Source organism: Symphodus melops (genome assembly GCF_947650265.1).
Source record: "Symphodus melops genome assembly, chromosome: 17".
Lineage (NCBI taxonomy): Eukaryota > Metazoa > Chordata > Actinopteri > Labriformes > Labridae > Symphodus > Symphodus melops.
The window spans coordinates 3,326,158-3,340,360 of NC_136707.1; the positions used below are offsets into that span (position 1 = coordinate 3,326,158).

The 14,203-nt window shown below is 39.3% G+C and overlaps 1 protein-coding gene across 4 annotated transcripts; it reads right to left on the minus strand.

Moving 5' to 3' along the window:
- Positions 1 to 281: 281 nt before the first annotated feature.
- grap2a (GRB2 related adaptor protein 2a) lies at positions 282 to 14,105 on the minus strand. 4 transcript variants are annotated; one of them, XM_079366004.1, is made up of 9 exons: positions 13,844 to 14,105; positions 13,360 to 13,466; positions 4,457 to 4,553; positions 4,274 to 4,365; positions 3,429 to 3,548; positions 2,175 to 2,364; positions 1,548 to 1,637; positions 1,310 to 1,426; positions 282 to 926 (listed from the first exon to the last, which is right to left on the minus strand). In XM_079366004.1, exons 3-9 carry the CDS (start codon positions 4,532 to 4,534, stop codon positions 747 to 749), a joined length of 867 nt encoding a protein of 288 aa, XP_079222130.1. In that variant the 5' UTR covers positions 4,535 to 4,553; positions 13,360 to 13,466; positions 13,844 to 14,105; the 3' UTR covers positions 282 to 746. The 4 variants fall into 4 exon arrangements, with proteins under 4 accessions (XP_079222130.1, XP_079222131.1, XP_079222133.1 ...); XM_079366005.1 differs by having other exon boundaries at positions 13,998 to 14,074; XM_079366007.1 differs by lacking the exon at positions 13,360 to 13,466.
- Positions 14,106 to 14,203: the final 98 nt, after the last annotated feature.

Genomic DNA, 14,203 nt, shown 5'->3' on the forward strand with positions numbered 1-14,203 from the left:
TACTGTCACACATCGTTGAGAAAAGAAGCTGAAATAAGCTCTATTTTCTGTTTCTCCAACACTTTAATTTATTATAAACCCTTCAACAGGCTGTCAATAAGTTTGCATGCCAAAGGGCAGCTTTTATTTTGAAAGTTACCTGTGCTTGCTATCATACAACCAAATAAAGACTCCTCAAATAATCACAAAAATCAGCTAATAAGTAAAAAATAAAAGTACCTTAAGTGAAGTACATCGAATCTTTTTTCTTTCATTCAGATTAAGATTAAACATCACAGAGGTTGTAAAAAAAAACATTTTATTTCCACGTCAAAGAGCTGTGAGAAAAGTTTAGGCTTCTTCAGAAACCTGCAGAATATTCAACTTTTCTTTTTTTTGTGCTTTTTTTTTTTTTGGTAGAGACATTTCGATTAAAGTTGAAACTAAAATGCAAATAAACAGCTGGTGTCAGCAGGTTACTGAAGTTATGATCAAATATTCCTCTGTGCCTCCTGCAGCCGATCCTGTGCTCCAGATAAACATGAAACAGGTCTCAGAAAGTTCCCTAAAGAAGCGCCTTTTTGTAAATGATGTTGGATAAAACCTAAAACTGTTCCTTGATGATTTATTCTGTAAAAACACAAACTGTCTCAGAGTCTTTGCAGCGCCAGAATCTTGTGATCAGAGACGATTTAAGTCCCTGACAGCTGAGTTTGTGTCAGACACACACACACACACATTCAGGTCGTGTGTGTGTGTGTGTTTTCTCACTGCTGTATGGTGTAGTTTGCAGGAAACAGCCCGCTCTTCCCTCGCAGTCTTCCTCTCCACCACGAGGCGTCAGAGCGGTCTAAAACCTCAATGATGTCACCGGCGCTGAAACCCAGCTCATCGTCCTCCTCGGCCCTGAAGTCGTACAGCGCTTTGACCTGCAGCGAGGGCGCCCTCTGTGGGACAGACGAGTAAAAGCAGCTGACATCAACCCCCTGTAGTTTCAGATAAGCATGGGCCCCCCTGAACATCTTATTTGCCACCCCAAAATCCTTCACTATAATTGATTATTTGTCTTGTCAGAGGTGGGGCTTGCATTTAAAATCCACCATTCAGGCAGCTCACAGTTTTCAGTGTGCAAATGTTTGTTGGCATTTTTTTAAATACTTTAAATTGTGACTTTGGCCCGACATGTTTTTGAGTCCTTAAAGAATTAAGCTTTGCAGATGTTTACTTCAACCATCATCTCGTGTTACTTAAAAGTAACACAACAGATCAGCTGTAAAGATAGATAAATAATAAAATCCATCTTTTCAACTACACAACTGGAGCTGCTCACATGAGGCTGGGGCATGGTTTCAGACGTGCGGCGGGGAGGAAAAGCAGAATTGATGGGGCTGCTTCTTCCCGTGTGGCCGATGGTGTGAGCTCGCTCCTCCAGACCTGGTCTCAAAGCCTGAGTGGAGACAAACACAGACAGCACTTTATGACTCAGCTCAGAGTGATGAAGGGACAAAAGCACTGATTCCACATCAGCCTCTCGGTGAGACGAGGCAGCAGAGGTATAAAGTTCGTACCAGCTGGTTGTGAGGTTGATCTGAAGCTCTGCGGGGGCTCGCTATGGCTGCAGCTGTGGTGTGCTTATCAGGTAAACTTCCCCTCTTCACCTGTAGGAGGGAAACACACGAAGGGTAGGTAGGAAGGGAGGAAGCAAGGGAACAGAATGAAGGAAGGAACATAGCATTATATGACCACGAGAATGGAGATTTTTAAATATGATCTGACATTTTATAAACCCCAAACCTAATTGATTAAAAAAAGTATAAAAGTATAAAATCTAATGAGTCACTCTGTTTATTCTGTACACTTTTTTTTTTTTTTTTTTTTTAAAGCCAAGGTAACATAATAATCCTTCAGTCTTGAATGTTGGTTAAAGTGAATTTCTTTTTCTTCTGTATTTTGTCTGACATTTTCTTGACCTGGGGATGAAAGTGATATAAAATGCCTTAAGAGAATCTCATTCAAATACACCAGTTTGTAGCTTTGTTAATGTTTAGAGGTAAATGCAGCCACAGCCAGAGTAATGCATCTTTCTAGGTTTCTGTGTTATGACGTTTTGGGGGATTTTTTTTTTTTTTTTTTTTAAAGTAAAAAAAAAAAAATCCCCAAAAAAGCTGATGTGATATTTTAGAAGAGTCTCTCACCGACTGAGCCGAGGAAGGGCTCCTGCTGTCCGAGCTGCCGTCATTCAGGTAGATCTCTCTGGTTTTGGAGATGGACGTGGTCTTATAAAACTCCACCAGCTTGTTCAGGGAGGTGAACTTCTCCGACCACAGGAAGTACTGACCTTTGTTGTCCTTCATCACCTTGAAGTGCTGAACGTCGCTCTCATGTCTGCGGACGACAAAACAGGAACACGGACGTCAAGTTTTTAGAACAAAGTGTTGATGAGTGATTCAGTCCTGAGGGTCAGCTGTTTGCTCGACTGCATCGCCCTCTGCTGGTCACATTACAGAACTACGATACCAAGAAAAGATCAGAAAAGATTCAATCTCATGCTGAAGGCCTTGGTGGAGTTCATGAGGTTCTTAGAATCTGAAAGATTTAGATTAAAATAACCTGGATAAATAAAGAAAGCCTAATCTAAACTGATTTCTTCATACTGTTTTCTTTTTGCATAACCCATTTCTTTTATGATTTGATACAGCTGCTTTTGAACAACCAGCTCTGTCTGTCTGTCTGTCTGTCTGTCTGTCTGTCTGTCTGTCTGTCTGTCTGTCTGTCTGTCTGTCTGTCTGTCTGTCTGTCTGTCTGTCTGAGAGCAGAGCACAGGAGCTGTTACTCTGCTGGTGTTAACACACTAAATGCTCCCGTCAGCCCACATTCACTGGACCTCTGCCTGCAGCCGAGTCCTGCCTGTAAACATGTGAAGTGTCTGCAGAATCTGCAGCGCGTTAGAAAAGAGGGCAATGTTATGAGTCACAGTTGCATTTTTTTTTTCACAGCATGTTTAAAGAGGAAATATTGGGGGGACTGATTCTGACAGTTAAAGTAAATGACCTTTAAAGGAACATTCGGTAAGTGGTGATGTTCCATTAGCAACACAAACCTTAAAAACATGAGTTCACTAAGTAGGCTTACTTGACTAACGAAAGAAAAACAGCAAAGTAAGAACAAACATGGCCGACAAAGAGAGAGACAAAAGGCACAGTTCACAGAAAGAGGAAATAAGAGTTCAAAACATTTGAGAGACGAGGGGACAGGGCAAAAAAACCCCAACAAAAAAACAACATTTTTGTTTGAACTGCAGTTCCTCTAGTGTCCACTTGAGGATGTCTCCAAAAGCGAGTCACTTCCCATAGAGCCCAATGTTAAAATAGAAAACTTTACAACAGAAGAAGACATGTTTACAGTTCTTAAAGGTTTAAAGTTATTTGTGGAGCTAAATTCAGACTCACTTTACAGAGATGGAGAAGTCTCCAGGGGAGCTCTGGCACCCTCGGATCACAAAGTCTCCCACGCCTTTGTATCTGAGGATTTCCTCCGCAGCACCTCGACTCGCATTCTCCTGAAACCACCTACACATGCACACGCACACACACGCAAACACACACACACACACACACACACACACACACACACACACACACACAAACACATGCAAAAACACACACACAGAGGAGATAGTAGACTTAGCAGATGTAAACCACAAACACACTCCTACAGGAAGCGTCACATAACCTGCTGATACTTCTCGAGCAACTTTTTATACACAAGCTCACAAATGACAAACCTGTTTGTGATCTCTTATATATTCCCTGTTAGCCCCTAAAAAAAGGGAAATATTCGTGCTTCAGTCAGTGGATCCCAACCTCCTTTCCTTAAAGCTCCCCCAGCTTTGATTTAAGAAGAGCTGAGCCAACCAGGACCCACGTGAAATAAAAACTAAAACACTGCGGTCACAATTTAACATCAACTCAAGTGTCCTATCATGACTTAAGTTAAAACGCTGAAATCTGTTTTTTACAATCTCAGAGCCACATTCCCTCGCCCCCCTTATGATCTTAAACTACCCTCCTAGTAAAGCCTGGCCCTCATCTTTTCAGTGTCCCTGAATAAAATGTATAGATAATAGAAGCTGAACACCATGTTGTATGTGTCGGCATTGTTTGTATCACTCCAATACTGTAATCTTCACAGCTTTCAGAATAAAAGTACATTTTTGCAAAGGTTAAGGGATGATTTTATCGAATGGCACTCCGTTGCAGATTTGCTGCAGGTTTAGAGGTGTCGTGTATCTCACCTCGGGGTCTGCATTTCAATGTAGTTTTGTGGAACATATCCTTCGTGTCCGTTCATCTCTGCTTTGTACCACTCATCCTGTGGACTTAAAATCTGTTTAAAAAGAAAAAATCATACGAAGATTAAACACGTGAAAAAAAAAAAAAAAGAGAGAGAGAAAATGATCCGATCAGCATGGACAGACCTTTAGTATATCTCCCTTTCTGAAGCTGAGCTCATCATCTGCTGTTGCATTGAATTCAAATTTCCCTCTGGCCTCCATCAGGACCAGCTGAAGAGTCCTGGAGAAAACGAAGACAAGGAGCGAACGATAACCAGAGAATCTGTTAAAGGAAAATATGTAGAGTCTAAGTAGACCTCTCTCTGCTCTCCATCATTAAGAACAAACTTTTTATCTATCTGAATAACTTGTTTCTGAGTTGTCGACATGTGATAAGATGATTTTTTTAACAGATCTTTACACGCTGCGGTCTGGAGGCACTCACAGGATTATCTTCAGGAAGTCACAAGAAGATTTTTTTTCAAGATGTTCAAAGTCTTCTTTCAAGAAGGAAATTATTCTCAACTTGTCATTGGTTGGTTTTCTTTCAGAATGACTCGCAAAATTTACAGATTTAAGCAACCATGTCCGGGCTATATACAGTAGGTTGGGTAGAATCAGTCCTATCTGATCAGTTGTCCTTGCCGTGACACCGGTCGGTTTGCCGTTTGCCTGGCATACGAAGGGATGAGAGGTAAAACAGGTGCTGTGAAAACACCTGTACTTCTCTGGTCAAAACAAAAACAAACCCTTCCACACTGTAATCGAAACTTGAAAGGAGGACATGTATGGCTGCTCCATTATAGGATGTTTGATTCACAGCGGACAGCTGATGTATCAAACTTCTGTTGAGTTTCGTGGGATGTTGTTTTAGAGAACAATATGTCGTGGAGTGAAACTAAAATCAGCCGTGTTTTTTGTTCAACTCCAACATTTAACACTTCAGTTCCTGTATTTTCATAATGTGTTCATGTTTAACACAGTTCTCATGTTAAAAGCTTTTGATATGAATCAAAATGACGTCAAGATTTAAGGAACTGGAAAAATGGTATTGTTGTCTCGATTAAAGTTAGGAGGAGTCGCAGTCGTTCCTCATTTTTGTCCGTTTATAGATACACAAACAGTGATAGGATGCCGAGGCCAACAACACGTGTGTACAGTAAGTCTGCAGTTCAAGTGAGGATTTGAATACCTTTGAAGCAGACAGTGTAGCTTCAGTGCTACATTTAATCATTTTCCCACAGACATGAAAAATACCAATCCGTTTGCGGTTTCTGAGCGAAGGATGTGGTGAGTTATTGAGGAAAAAAACACCTTGAACTTCGCCTAACTCATGCAGATGCAATTTTGCAAAACTTGACATTTCACACATTTGAACCCCAGTATGATGAGTCGATACAGTCGATACTGAAAAATATCCTCCATATTTCCTCTTCTCATGGAGAAATTAAACTATAAAAGAGGACATAATATACTCCCTTTCCACCTTTTTAAACAGTCCCCTGTGGTCTAAATGAAACGTCTGTGCTTTTTTTTTTTTTATATTACCAGAATCCCACTGTGATGTCACAAGGAGAGCAAATTTGAAACGGAGCATTTTTCAATGTGTTGTAAGACTTATGCAGAGCACAAACAGGTCTGAATGGGTTTATTTCAAATTGTGTGGGTCAGTAGACACTCGGGTCACCCAAATAAACATTCAAAAACATTAACAAAGTGGATTTTTCATTATATTTCACCTTTAAAAAAAATCATTCCAAACGCCGTTTAAAAACACGCAGCTGTTATAGTTCACTGAAAGTCGTGGATAAATTGTTAAGACAGTGATCGTAAACTCCACCATAAATGGTTGAATCAGCTACTTGTCTTTGAAAGTTGGCTCAAAGTAGAAGGAATGTATAAACAGTTGGCTGAGTGAAAGTCGTAGATCAACGGTTTATATTTATAGCTAAAGTCACAGATAAAATGCAGCAGTTAGTTTAAAGTCACGCTCTGGGTTTGAAGCCACATACCTTCATGCAATTCATACAAAATATAACATCACATTGAGTATGTAGTACATCCCGAAATCATAGAATGCAATTATGTGAATGGGAGAAATACCAAGATGCATACTAGATAGACAAGAAGGAAACAGGAAAACCTTGGACATACAAAACTGCCCCATAATGCCTTGCGGCTCTCATACCATTGCTCTTAAATTCTATGGATGGACTTTCACTCTTGCTTGGGGCCATCTTATCTAACATGGCTTGGATTGGAAAAACATGTTTGATGAAGTCACGTGAACTGAATGTTGCTATAGCGACATTGAGTTTCAGACACAGCCATGTCTCAGCTGTTAGCTTAAATAGATTAAACCAGCAAACTAACATCATGGGTTAAATGTAGCAGTAGTTTGTTTAAAGTCAAAGACTAATAGATAAAAGTAAAAAAAAAAAATCAAACTGCTTAAAGTCAATGATAAAATGATCAAAACAGTTCGCACGTAGAAGCCAAATTATTTCTATTTAACCTCAGTAACTATTGTTTGTAATTGTCCCTCACACGTAAAATACTCCATATTATAAATTTAAAAAGGAACAGCCTCATTCTTGTTTCTGTCGAAACTGCTGAGCATGTGTTTGAAACACACACAAATAAAAGGGGAAATTAAGTCGAGTTAGTACAACAAACTGTTCCTATGAGACGAGAGACGGGAGTTTTTCTAACATAACACCAGACTCACAGACTCCCTGTTAGCACCTTTGTTCAACAACGGTGCTAACAGGGAGCTGATCAGCAGTTTTATCAGCACCACACCTCTTGGTTGTTTTCCTGGCCGTGAAGCCATACACCATAAAGATTGTACTGTTGATAGGAACTCAAGCTATGAATTTCTTCATTCATTACACTGCAACTTATTTCTCCATCTTCAGGACTAAAACATATTAAGAGGCGAGTATTATTCAAATGTCAAGCTTTCTCTGACAAACAAAACAGAGGCAAAAAAAATGTAATGAACTAATGTGAAATGAAAAGAAAAGCATTTATTTAGTTTATTTAGTTATTATTTTTAGCAGCTGGAACAAGGAGTGTCGAACCAAATGACACTTTGAGCATTTTATTGAGTATCAACATTTTCAGTAATGAGGTTTTTTTCCTACAGCTGCAACCAACAAGTCATTTCATGATCAATGAAAAAATAATAGATTTTTTTGAAGTTTGCAAAGTCCAAATTGGATTCCTCAATTGTCTCAATTTGACCACCCATTCATACGAAGCCCCCCCAACTACTCAGGTTTTGTCAAAGTATAAATTCAAAAGTAAGTCACAACTGAGACGATGCATACCTGAGAATATGAAGACTGAGGACACAACTTGTGTGACAGTTCTGTATTTTGTTAATTCCAAAAAATTACGTGATGACATGATTTGAGAGCAAGTTGGTTTCATCATGCATCACCTTGACTAATAACAAACTGTGCAAAACCATCAAACTGCATTAACAGTTTTGGTTGTGCATTCAAGCGTTGCTTGCACTGTTGCATTAGGTTTCACTGTCTTAAAAAAAGTTAAGAGCTGGGTTTTTTTTTCATATGTGGCATCTGCCGATCAGCCAATTGTGTGTGTGTTCAGGGTGTCATGCAAATATTTGTTTGGTTTAGAGAACAGAAGAGAAGAAGCCAAAACTGAACAGAAGAGAAGAAGCCAACCTCGGTTGTTCTCCATCCTCGAACTGCTTACTAAGTATCAGTGGGGGAGGATATTAAGAACATTCAAAGGGACAATATTGTAATAGAAAAGTAATAGATTACATTACAAAGTGTTGTACCTATACTTGTAATATGTTTGGACTGTTCATACTGATGTACTGTACAACTGTATAGTACTAAAATTAGCTAAATCAATGTACTGATTATTATGTAAAATCAGAATCATGTAAAATAACTAAAGCTTTAAATCAAATACATTATAGAAAAACTTGTAGGAGATGTTATGATAAAAAAAAAATGAAGAGCCCTGGAAGACATGCACACAACCTATTTAAATAAGCTAGCTTTCATTTATTTATTTATTTTAAATGTTATTCACTTTATGAATCCCTTTGGGCAAAATTCAGGTTTGCACTCTGTTATTTTAGAGACATGTTTCTCACACACGCTGGCCTGAATCACACACATTGCATTCATGGAGAGGTGTCAGAGTGCGGCGGCTGCCCTTACTGAAAGCGCCTCCTGAGCTGGTGGGGGTTCGGTGCCTTGCTTAAGGGCACCTCGGCAGTGCTCCAGAAGTGGTCTGGCACCTCTTCAGCTACCAGACCAACTTCTAACATCCAGCCCTCCGGTCCCCAACCCAAGTCCCTGCAGACTGAGCTACTCCTTGCTGGTCTGATTAGTGATTGTCCTCATGGGCGCACACTGTGACCTGCCTCAGCTCTAGCTCTCAGCCTGTCGTTATGTTGACTGAAAGTGAAGCTACAGTATTACCCACATGGCAGCTCTACCCAGAGTCCCCTGCAATAACAGATGGGGGACATCACGCCAGTCCCTCCAAGGTAACCTTTTCGAAGGATCTGACCCCAATGTGAGGAACTAATGACTGAACTTAAGAAAATTTATGACAACGATTTTTTTGAATGCTTGATTCTTATTGGCTAATTGTCACATTTGTTATTTATAAATAAAAGACCAATGCTGTTAACAGTCAGTTGATGAGGATACCGTTCTGCTTTTCTTTGCATTCAGCAGTGCAACTATTTCAAATCCACTCCTGTGTCAAATATTTCATGCCTACATAACAAACTAAGTGTGTTTATTATACATGACACATTATCTTTTTATATTAAAAATGTAATCCTTCAGGGTGATTCAACACCATACCTCTGTCAGGCTGTAGTTCTACTGTGAGAACATGCAGCGTGTTCATTTCCACATAGACAAGGAGCTGCCAGTACAATGAACGACACTGTGCAGTGTAGGCCTGCACAATATGAGAAAAACATGCAATGGGCAAAAACATTGTTCACTTTTGCAACAACAAAAGAAAAATGCAGGACCATAAGTAAACAAGAATGAGCGCACGTTAGCTCTAACTCAGTTACTATGTCTATGCTTTTCTTCCTTTTTCCACAACAGCCGTTTGGAAAATGTTTCTCCTGAATCTAAAAAGCAGAACTTCCTTTTAACCACTAAATGGGCACAGATTTATCTGAGAGTAGCTGATAGCTCAACCTTCATCGTTTTTTTTTTATTGCGATAGTTTTATGCTTTTGCAAAGTGTTTAAAGCAAATTTGCAATAACACTGCAGTTGAAAATGTTTGTGTCACATTATCTTTTCATGAGCAAATATAATACTGTTTTTTTCTGTTAGTTATACTTGACATTAGAGTTTTAAATCACTGCTCACTGTTTCCATAAAGATGTGAAATTCAAACTTGTCAAACTATCCAGGCTGTCTTTCTGCCAGTGTTAGAGTGCATGAATGATCAGACGGTGTCTGTAGACCCATTTGACAAGTTTTAAAACAGTTCACTAACACACACGTTGTTTCTTCACAACAGTGTGCAGCCTTCTCTGTAAATAAAAAACAACAACATTAAAATGAGAAAACAACCAAAACAAAATGCAGCCCTGAAAGTCAGTTGACTGATGCTCTGGTGCTTCTGATAAGCTGCTATTATTGCTCCTTGTTTTCTTCCCTTGCAGGGTGCAGGAGGGTGTGGACCTTTGTGTTCTACACACACACCGTAATAGTTACAATCTATGGGTCACACACACCATCAGCTCGCAAGCAGAGCCTCAGCCTCGGACTCTGGTGTCTGATCACAGCGTGTTCACTCCAATATTAAACATATTGTTTCCTTGTTAGAAGCCCTGAAATGATTAAAGACAATGATGGCTTCCCTCAACCACACATAACAGACTTTGAACCACTTCCCTATAGAGAGCTAAATAGAAACACAAAGGGACAAAAAGCAAATAAAACAGCAGCAAACCAACAGGAGGATACCAAACATACAAACACGACCAGATACATGGTACCAGGTACATGGTTACATAGGCCTACAGCTTACAGTAGCCTGATCTGTGGTTACAGGTTACAAGTAGTTTAAACAGCTCGAGGTCAACTCTCTCTACTGTAGGACTATATGCATGCAGAAAAGATGTCCAAAGGGCTCCATTTATTTTCTAAACTACAAACTTGCATCTCCTTGTTAAACGTGACGATGGTTTGTAGATAGGGAGACAAATAAAAACGAGAAAAAAAGAGGAAGAGAAGTGAGCAGTCACTAAAAAGAAACACATGCAGGTCTCGTGTTAGTTCGCCGAAGTATTATCACATTTTAAATGTCATCAAATGTGTTCTTCTTACCTCGAGTGGCCTATTCACTGAAGTTAACTTATTGGACTTGTTCAGAGTTTATTCTAAGGCTGGCCTCCTCTCCGTCCACAGTGTGAACACAGCATGTTACTGAAGTCAGATGTTGGTTGAAAACTAACACAGAAAGTCCAGTTTGGTGTGATTCTCCCGCTCTGATGTCTCTCCTGTTTGTGAAGACGGAAGATGAGTGCAGCTCTGAGTGTCTCTTCACTGCGGTTTGTCGCTCCGCTGCTTTCTGATATTGCAACGTGACGACAAGAAGCGCACCGCCTCTCCTCACAGTACCAGCCACCGACTGTAGTAAATGTCACTACCGTCCTGCCTTTCAAAATAAGAGTCCACTTGTCCCAGTGTCTAAAAATGAAGCAAGTGCGGAGAAGTGATGGATGTTTTTTTGTTTTTACAACTCATTAATGTTGGCATACATACATACATACACCTCAAGTTCAACTCTTTCTCTGTTGTCATAGTGACCGGATGTTTAGGCTGACAATTCATGGCCCCCCTTTTCAGGGCGCAGTTGATGACCAATAATGTCATGATAAAATTGTCACAATTTCGTGGCCCAGCACACCCCAAGGTTCATTGTGCGCCAGTTCAGATGACCTGGCAGAGTAATGCTGTTGAGGCTGTTATAAACAGTGGGCATTGAAAGGGGAAGGGTGTGGTGTGACAATCAGTAGCCCAGAAAGTCTCATTTCATTTCAGTTAGGTCTGAGCACCCAGGCTGTGAATGCTGGGTTCTTCTGTTCATCAATGGATGAAAAACCGACACAGGTGACAACACAGTCTATGGTGACAACCAATGTTCAACTTTAAAATGTCTGTCAAAGTCCCCATGAAATGCTGTGACGCATTTCCCTCTGAAACATGATAGAACCAATCAAAAGATAGAAGATGGGACATTGTGTTAGGAGGAAAAAGGCGTTTTAATTTGTATAAAAGACGTTAGAGAAACACTTCTGAGTGCAGGACATTTTACAGAAAGAGAAAATACAACTGTTTTGATTTAACAATACTCTGATAATGCTTCATTGAATTATATGTATTTGACAGATGAATGTATAAAACAGTAACACTCGATTAAACTGGGAAAATATAAAAAAATTATATTGTATACTTCAGCGGCTCAATTTTGAACGTAGAACTGAAAGCTTAATGTAGGCCTATTAACACACATGATGAACGCTCCAAAAGTTGAATAAACGCCCCTTTTAAGTGTCTGTGGTTCATTTGATGTAGCTTCCTCTTCCTTTTCTGTTATTTTACATTATTCTTCCTTATTTTTAAACGCTTCATGAATGGAGGTTCAAAAACCCCACTCAGTACTACGACAGAGGCTCAGTCACACGTTTATTATAAAACAGGTACAAACTTTCCAGATAACACTTCAACTGAAAAATCAACATTTTATGTTTATACATTTGCTTTCCTATAGTCTCATAATGCTAACAATAGATTTAACTTTTTTTTCTGTACATTATTTCATCTTGTAGCATCAAAATCCACTTGTGTCTCTTAAGAGAGTAAAGAAAATCTCCTTATGACATTTTGTAAATGTACATGAGGCAACTCATCTGTTGAAAAGGAAATCAGAGGACGCTCTGTTATCACGAAGGAGGATCATTTAGTTCATAGAGAGAGAACATTAAGTTGTGTCGTGTTCATAAAGTTAAATCAGTCTTAACTGCACTTAACAGCACTCACTTTCATCTCAACAGGCTGCCTTGACAGTAGGTAAAAAAAATCCCCCAACAGCACCACTTAGAAATAGTTTACAGCCATGTAAAGTCAGAATTACACTAAACTGATAATCCCAACAAGTGTTAAAGCTCCTGTGCTGTGTTGAGCTTGTTAGATTTCTATTAATACTGATGCCTCTTATTGACCTGCAAAAGCAAAATCATCAGGACAAAGACTGACTGTTTCACCACTGTCTGAACATCTAAAACTGCCTGCTGCTGAAACAACTTTAGTTTACATTTCCAATAAGAAAAGATTCACTGAGATCTGTTGTGGAAAAACGTTTCACATCTACTGTGCAAAATTAAAAAGAGATAAAAAAGGTTATACTTTGTCTACATGGTAACCAAAATGGACAAAAACCCTTTAGCTTCTCACAGGAGCTTTCATTTACGTTGCTACAAACGCTGGGTGTATGCAAACTAAGCAGAGCAACGACAGATTTGTCCATTTTTGTGGTCATGTGATTTAGCTGAAATGTTTCTAATTTGCTTTAGAAAAGATGTAAACTTAAGTGACAAACACCAGATGGAACAGTCCTTATTTATTTAAGATAGACAGCTACATGTTATTTCAGTAAATTAAAACTTTATTATTTCTTGAAAGGGTCATCTGTGAAAAGATGTTTAACATTTGGTTATGTGTTTTTCATGTCATATATGGATAAACAAACAGCTGTATCCAATGCGTCATTTTTTCCTCATCAACGTTTTTCTGTAGTTTCCTTTTTTTTAGATCAAGATACCTTTTCATACAGTAACAAAAGACATTCAACACCAGAAAGATCGTTCAGTTTGAAGACTGAGGTTCTCTTTGTGTGGATTCAGACAGCGCAAACAGGCCGTTTGCAGAAAAGTTTGTGTGTATGTGTGTGTATGTGTGTGTGTGTGTGTGTGTGTGTGTGTGTGTGTGTGTGTATATGTTTCTAAGTGTGTCTGACCTGAATCTTGCTATCTTCAAACCCCTTGATGTGCACAGCAATCTGCAGGTGGAGCTCACTCACTTCCGCCTCTCAGCATATTACCCAATACCACAAAGAAAAGTACACTTAGTGTGTATGTGTCAGAGAGAGAAAAAAAAAAAGAGAGAGAGAGAGAGAGAGAGAGAGAGAGAGAGAGAGAGAGAGTTTTTGCAATGCAATACACATTAAATATGAAATACAACTTTAACTATAATTTTGCTGTTCAGACAAAAACAAGAGACATTTAGAAAAAACAGGGACATAGAAACATTAGAAACAACATAAAATACATAAATACTAGAGTTCATCAAGTAACAACAGGAAAGCACGATTTTATATAAAAAGTCCCTCAAACAATAATTACAACAAAAGAAACTGTCATCAGGATAATCTAGCGTGAAACCCTTAGATTAAACCTTTGGTAATAAATATATCCTGTCTAAGGGCTTAAGTTTAAACTCACCGAAGAGAGGAGAGGCACAGCTGTTTCTCTCTTACTGAAGCAGGGAGAAGGATCTGGTCATTTCACCCCAATGATTTTACGGGAAACTTTAAGGATTTTTTTGCAACCTACTGTTAAACCAGGTCTTAGGCATTATGTTTCCACACAAACTCACATTAAACACATTTAACGGCGGTTTTACGTTTATTTTCCTGTTTCTCCAGAGCTTCGAAGTGTAGTTTTCCGTTCATGCTTTAAGAGGAGAGAAAGGACAGCAGTTGTCATGCCAACCCGCTCTCTCTCTCTCTCTCTCTCTCTCAAGCCGGATGAGGCTCTTTGCCCGGTCTCGAGCGTGCCTCTGCACCCTGCTCCGTTTCAAAT

Bases quoted from the DNA above. Each gene is read 5' to 3' on its own strand.
- grap2a (XM_079366007.1), bottom strand. From the start codon at position 4,534: ATGGAGGCCAGAGGGAAATTTGAATTCAATGCAACAGCAGATGATGAG. The intron at 4,366-4,456 runs GTCTGTCCATGC...CTTTTTAAACAG, and splicing joins GAAAGGGAGATATACTAAAG to ATTTTAAGTCCACAGGATGA. The intron at 2,365-3,428 runs GTGAGTCTGAAT...TGTCGTCCGCAG, and splicing joins GACTTCTCCATCTCTGTAAA to ACATGAGAGCGACGTTCAGC.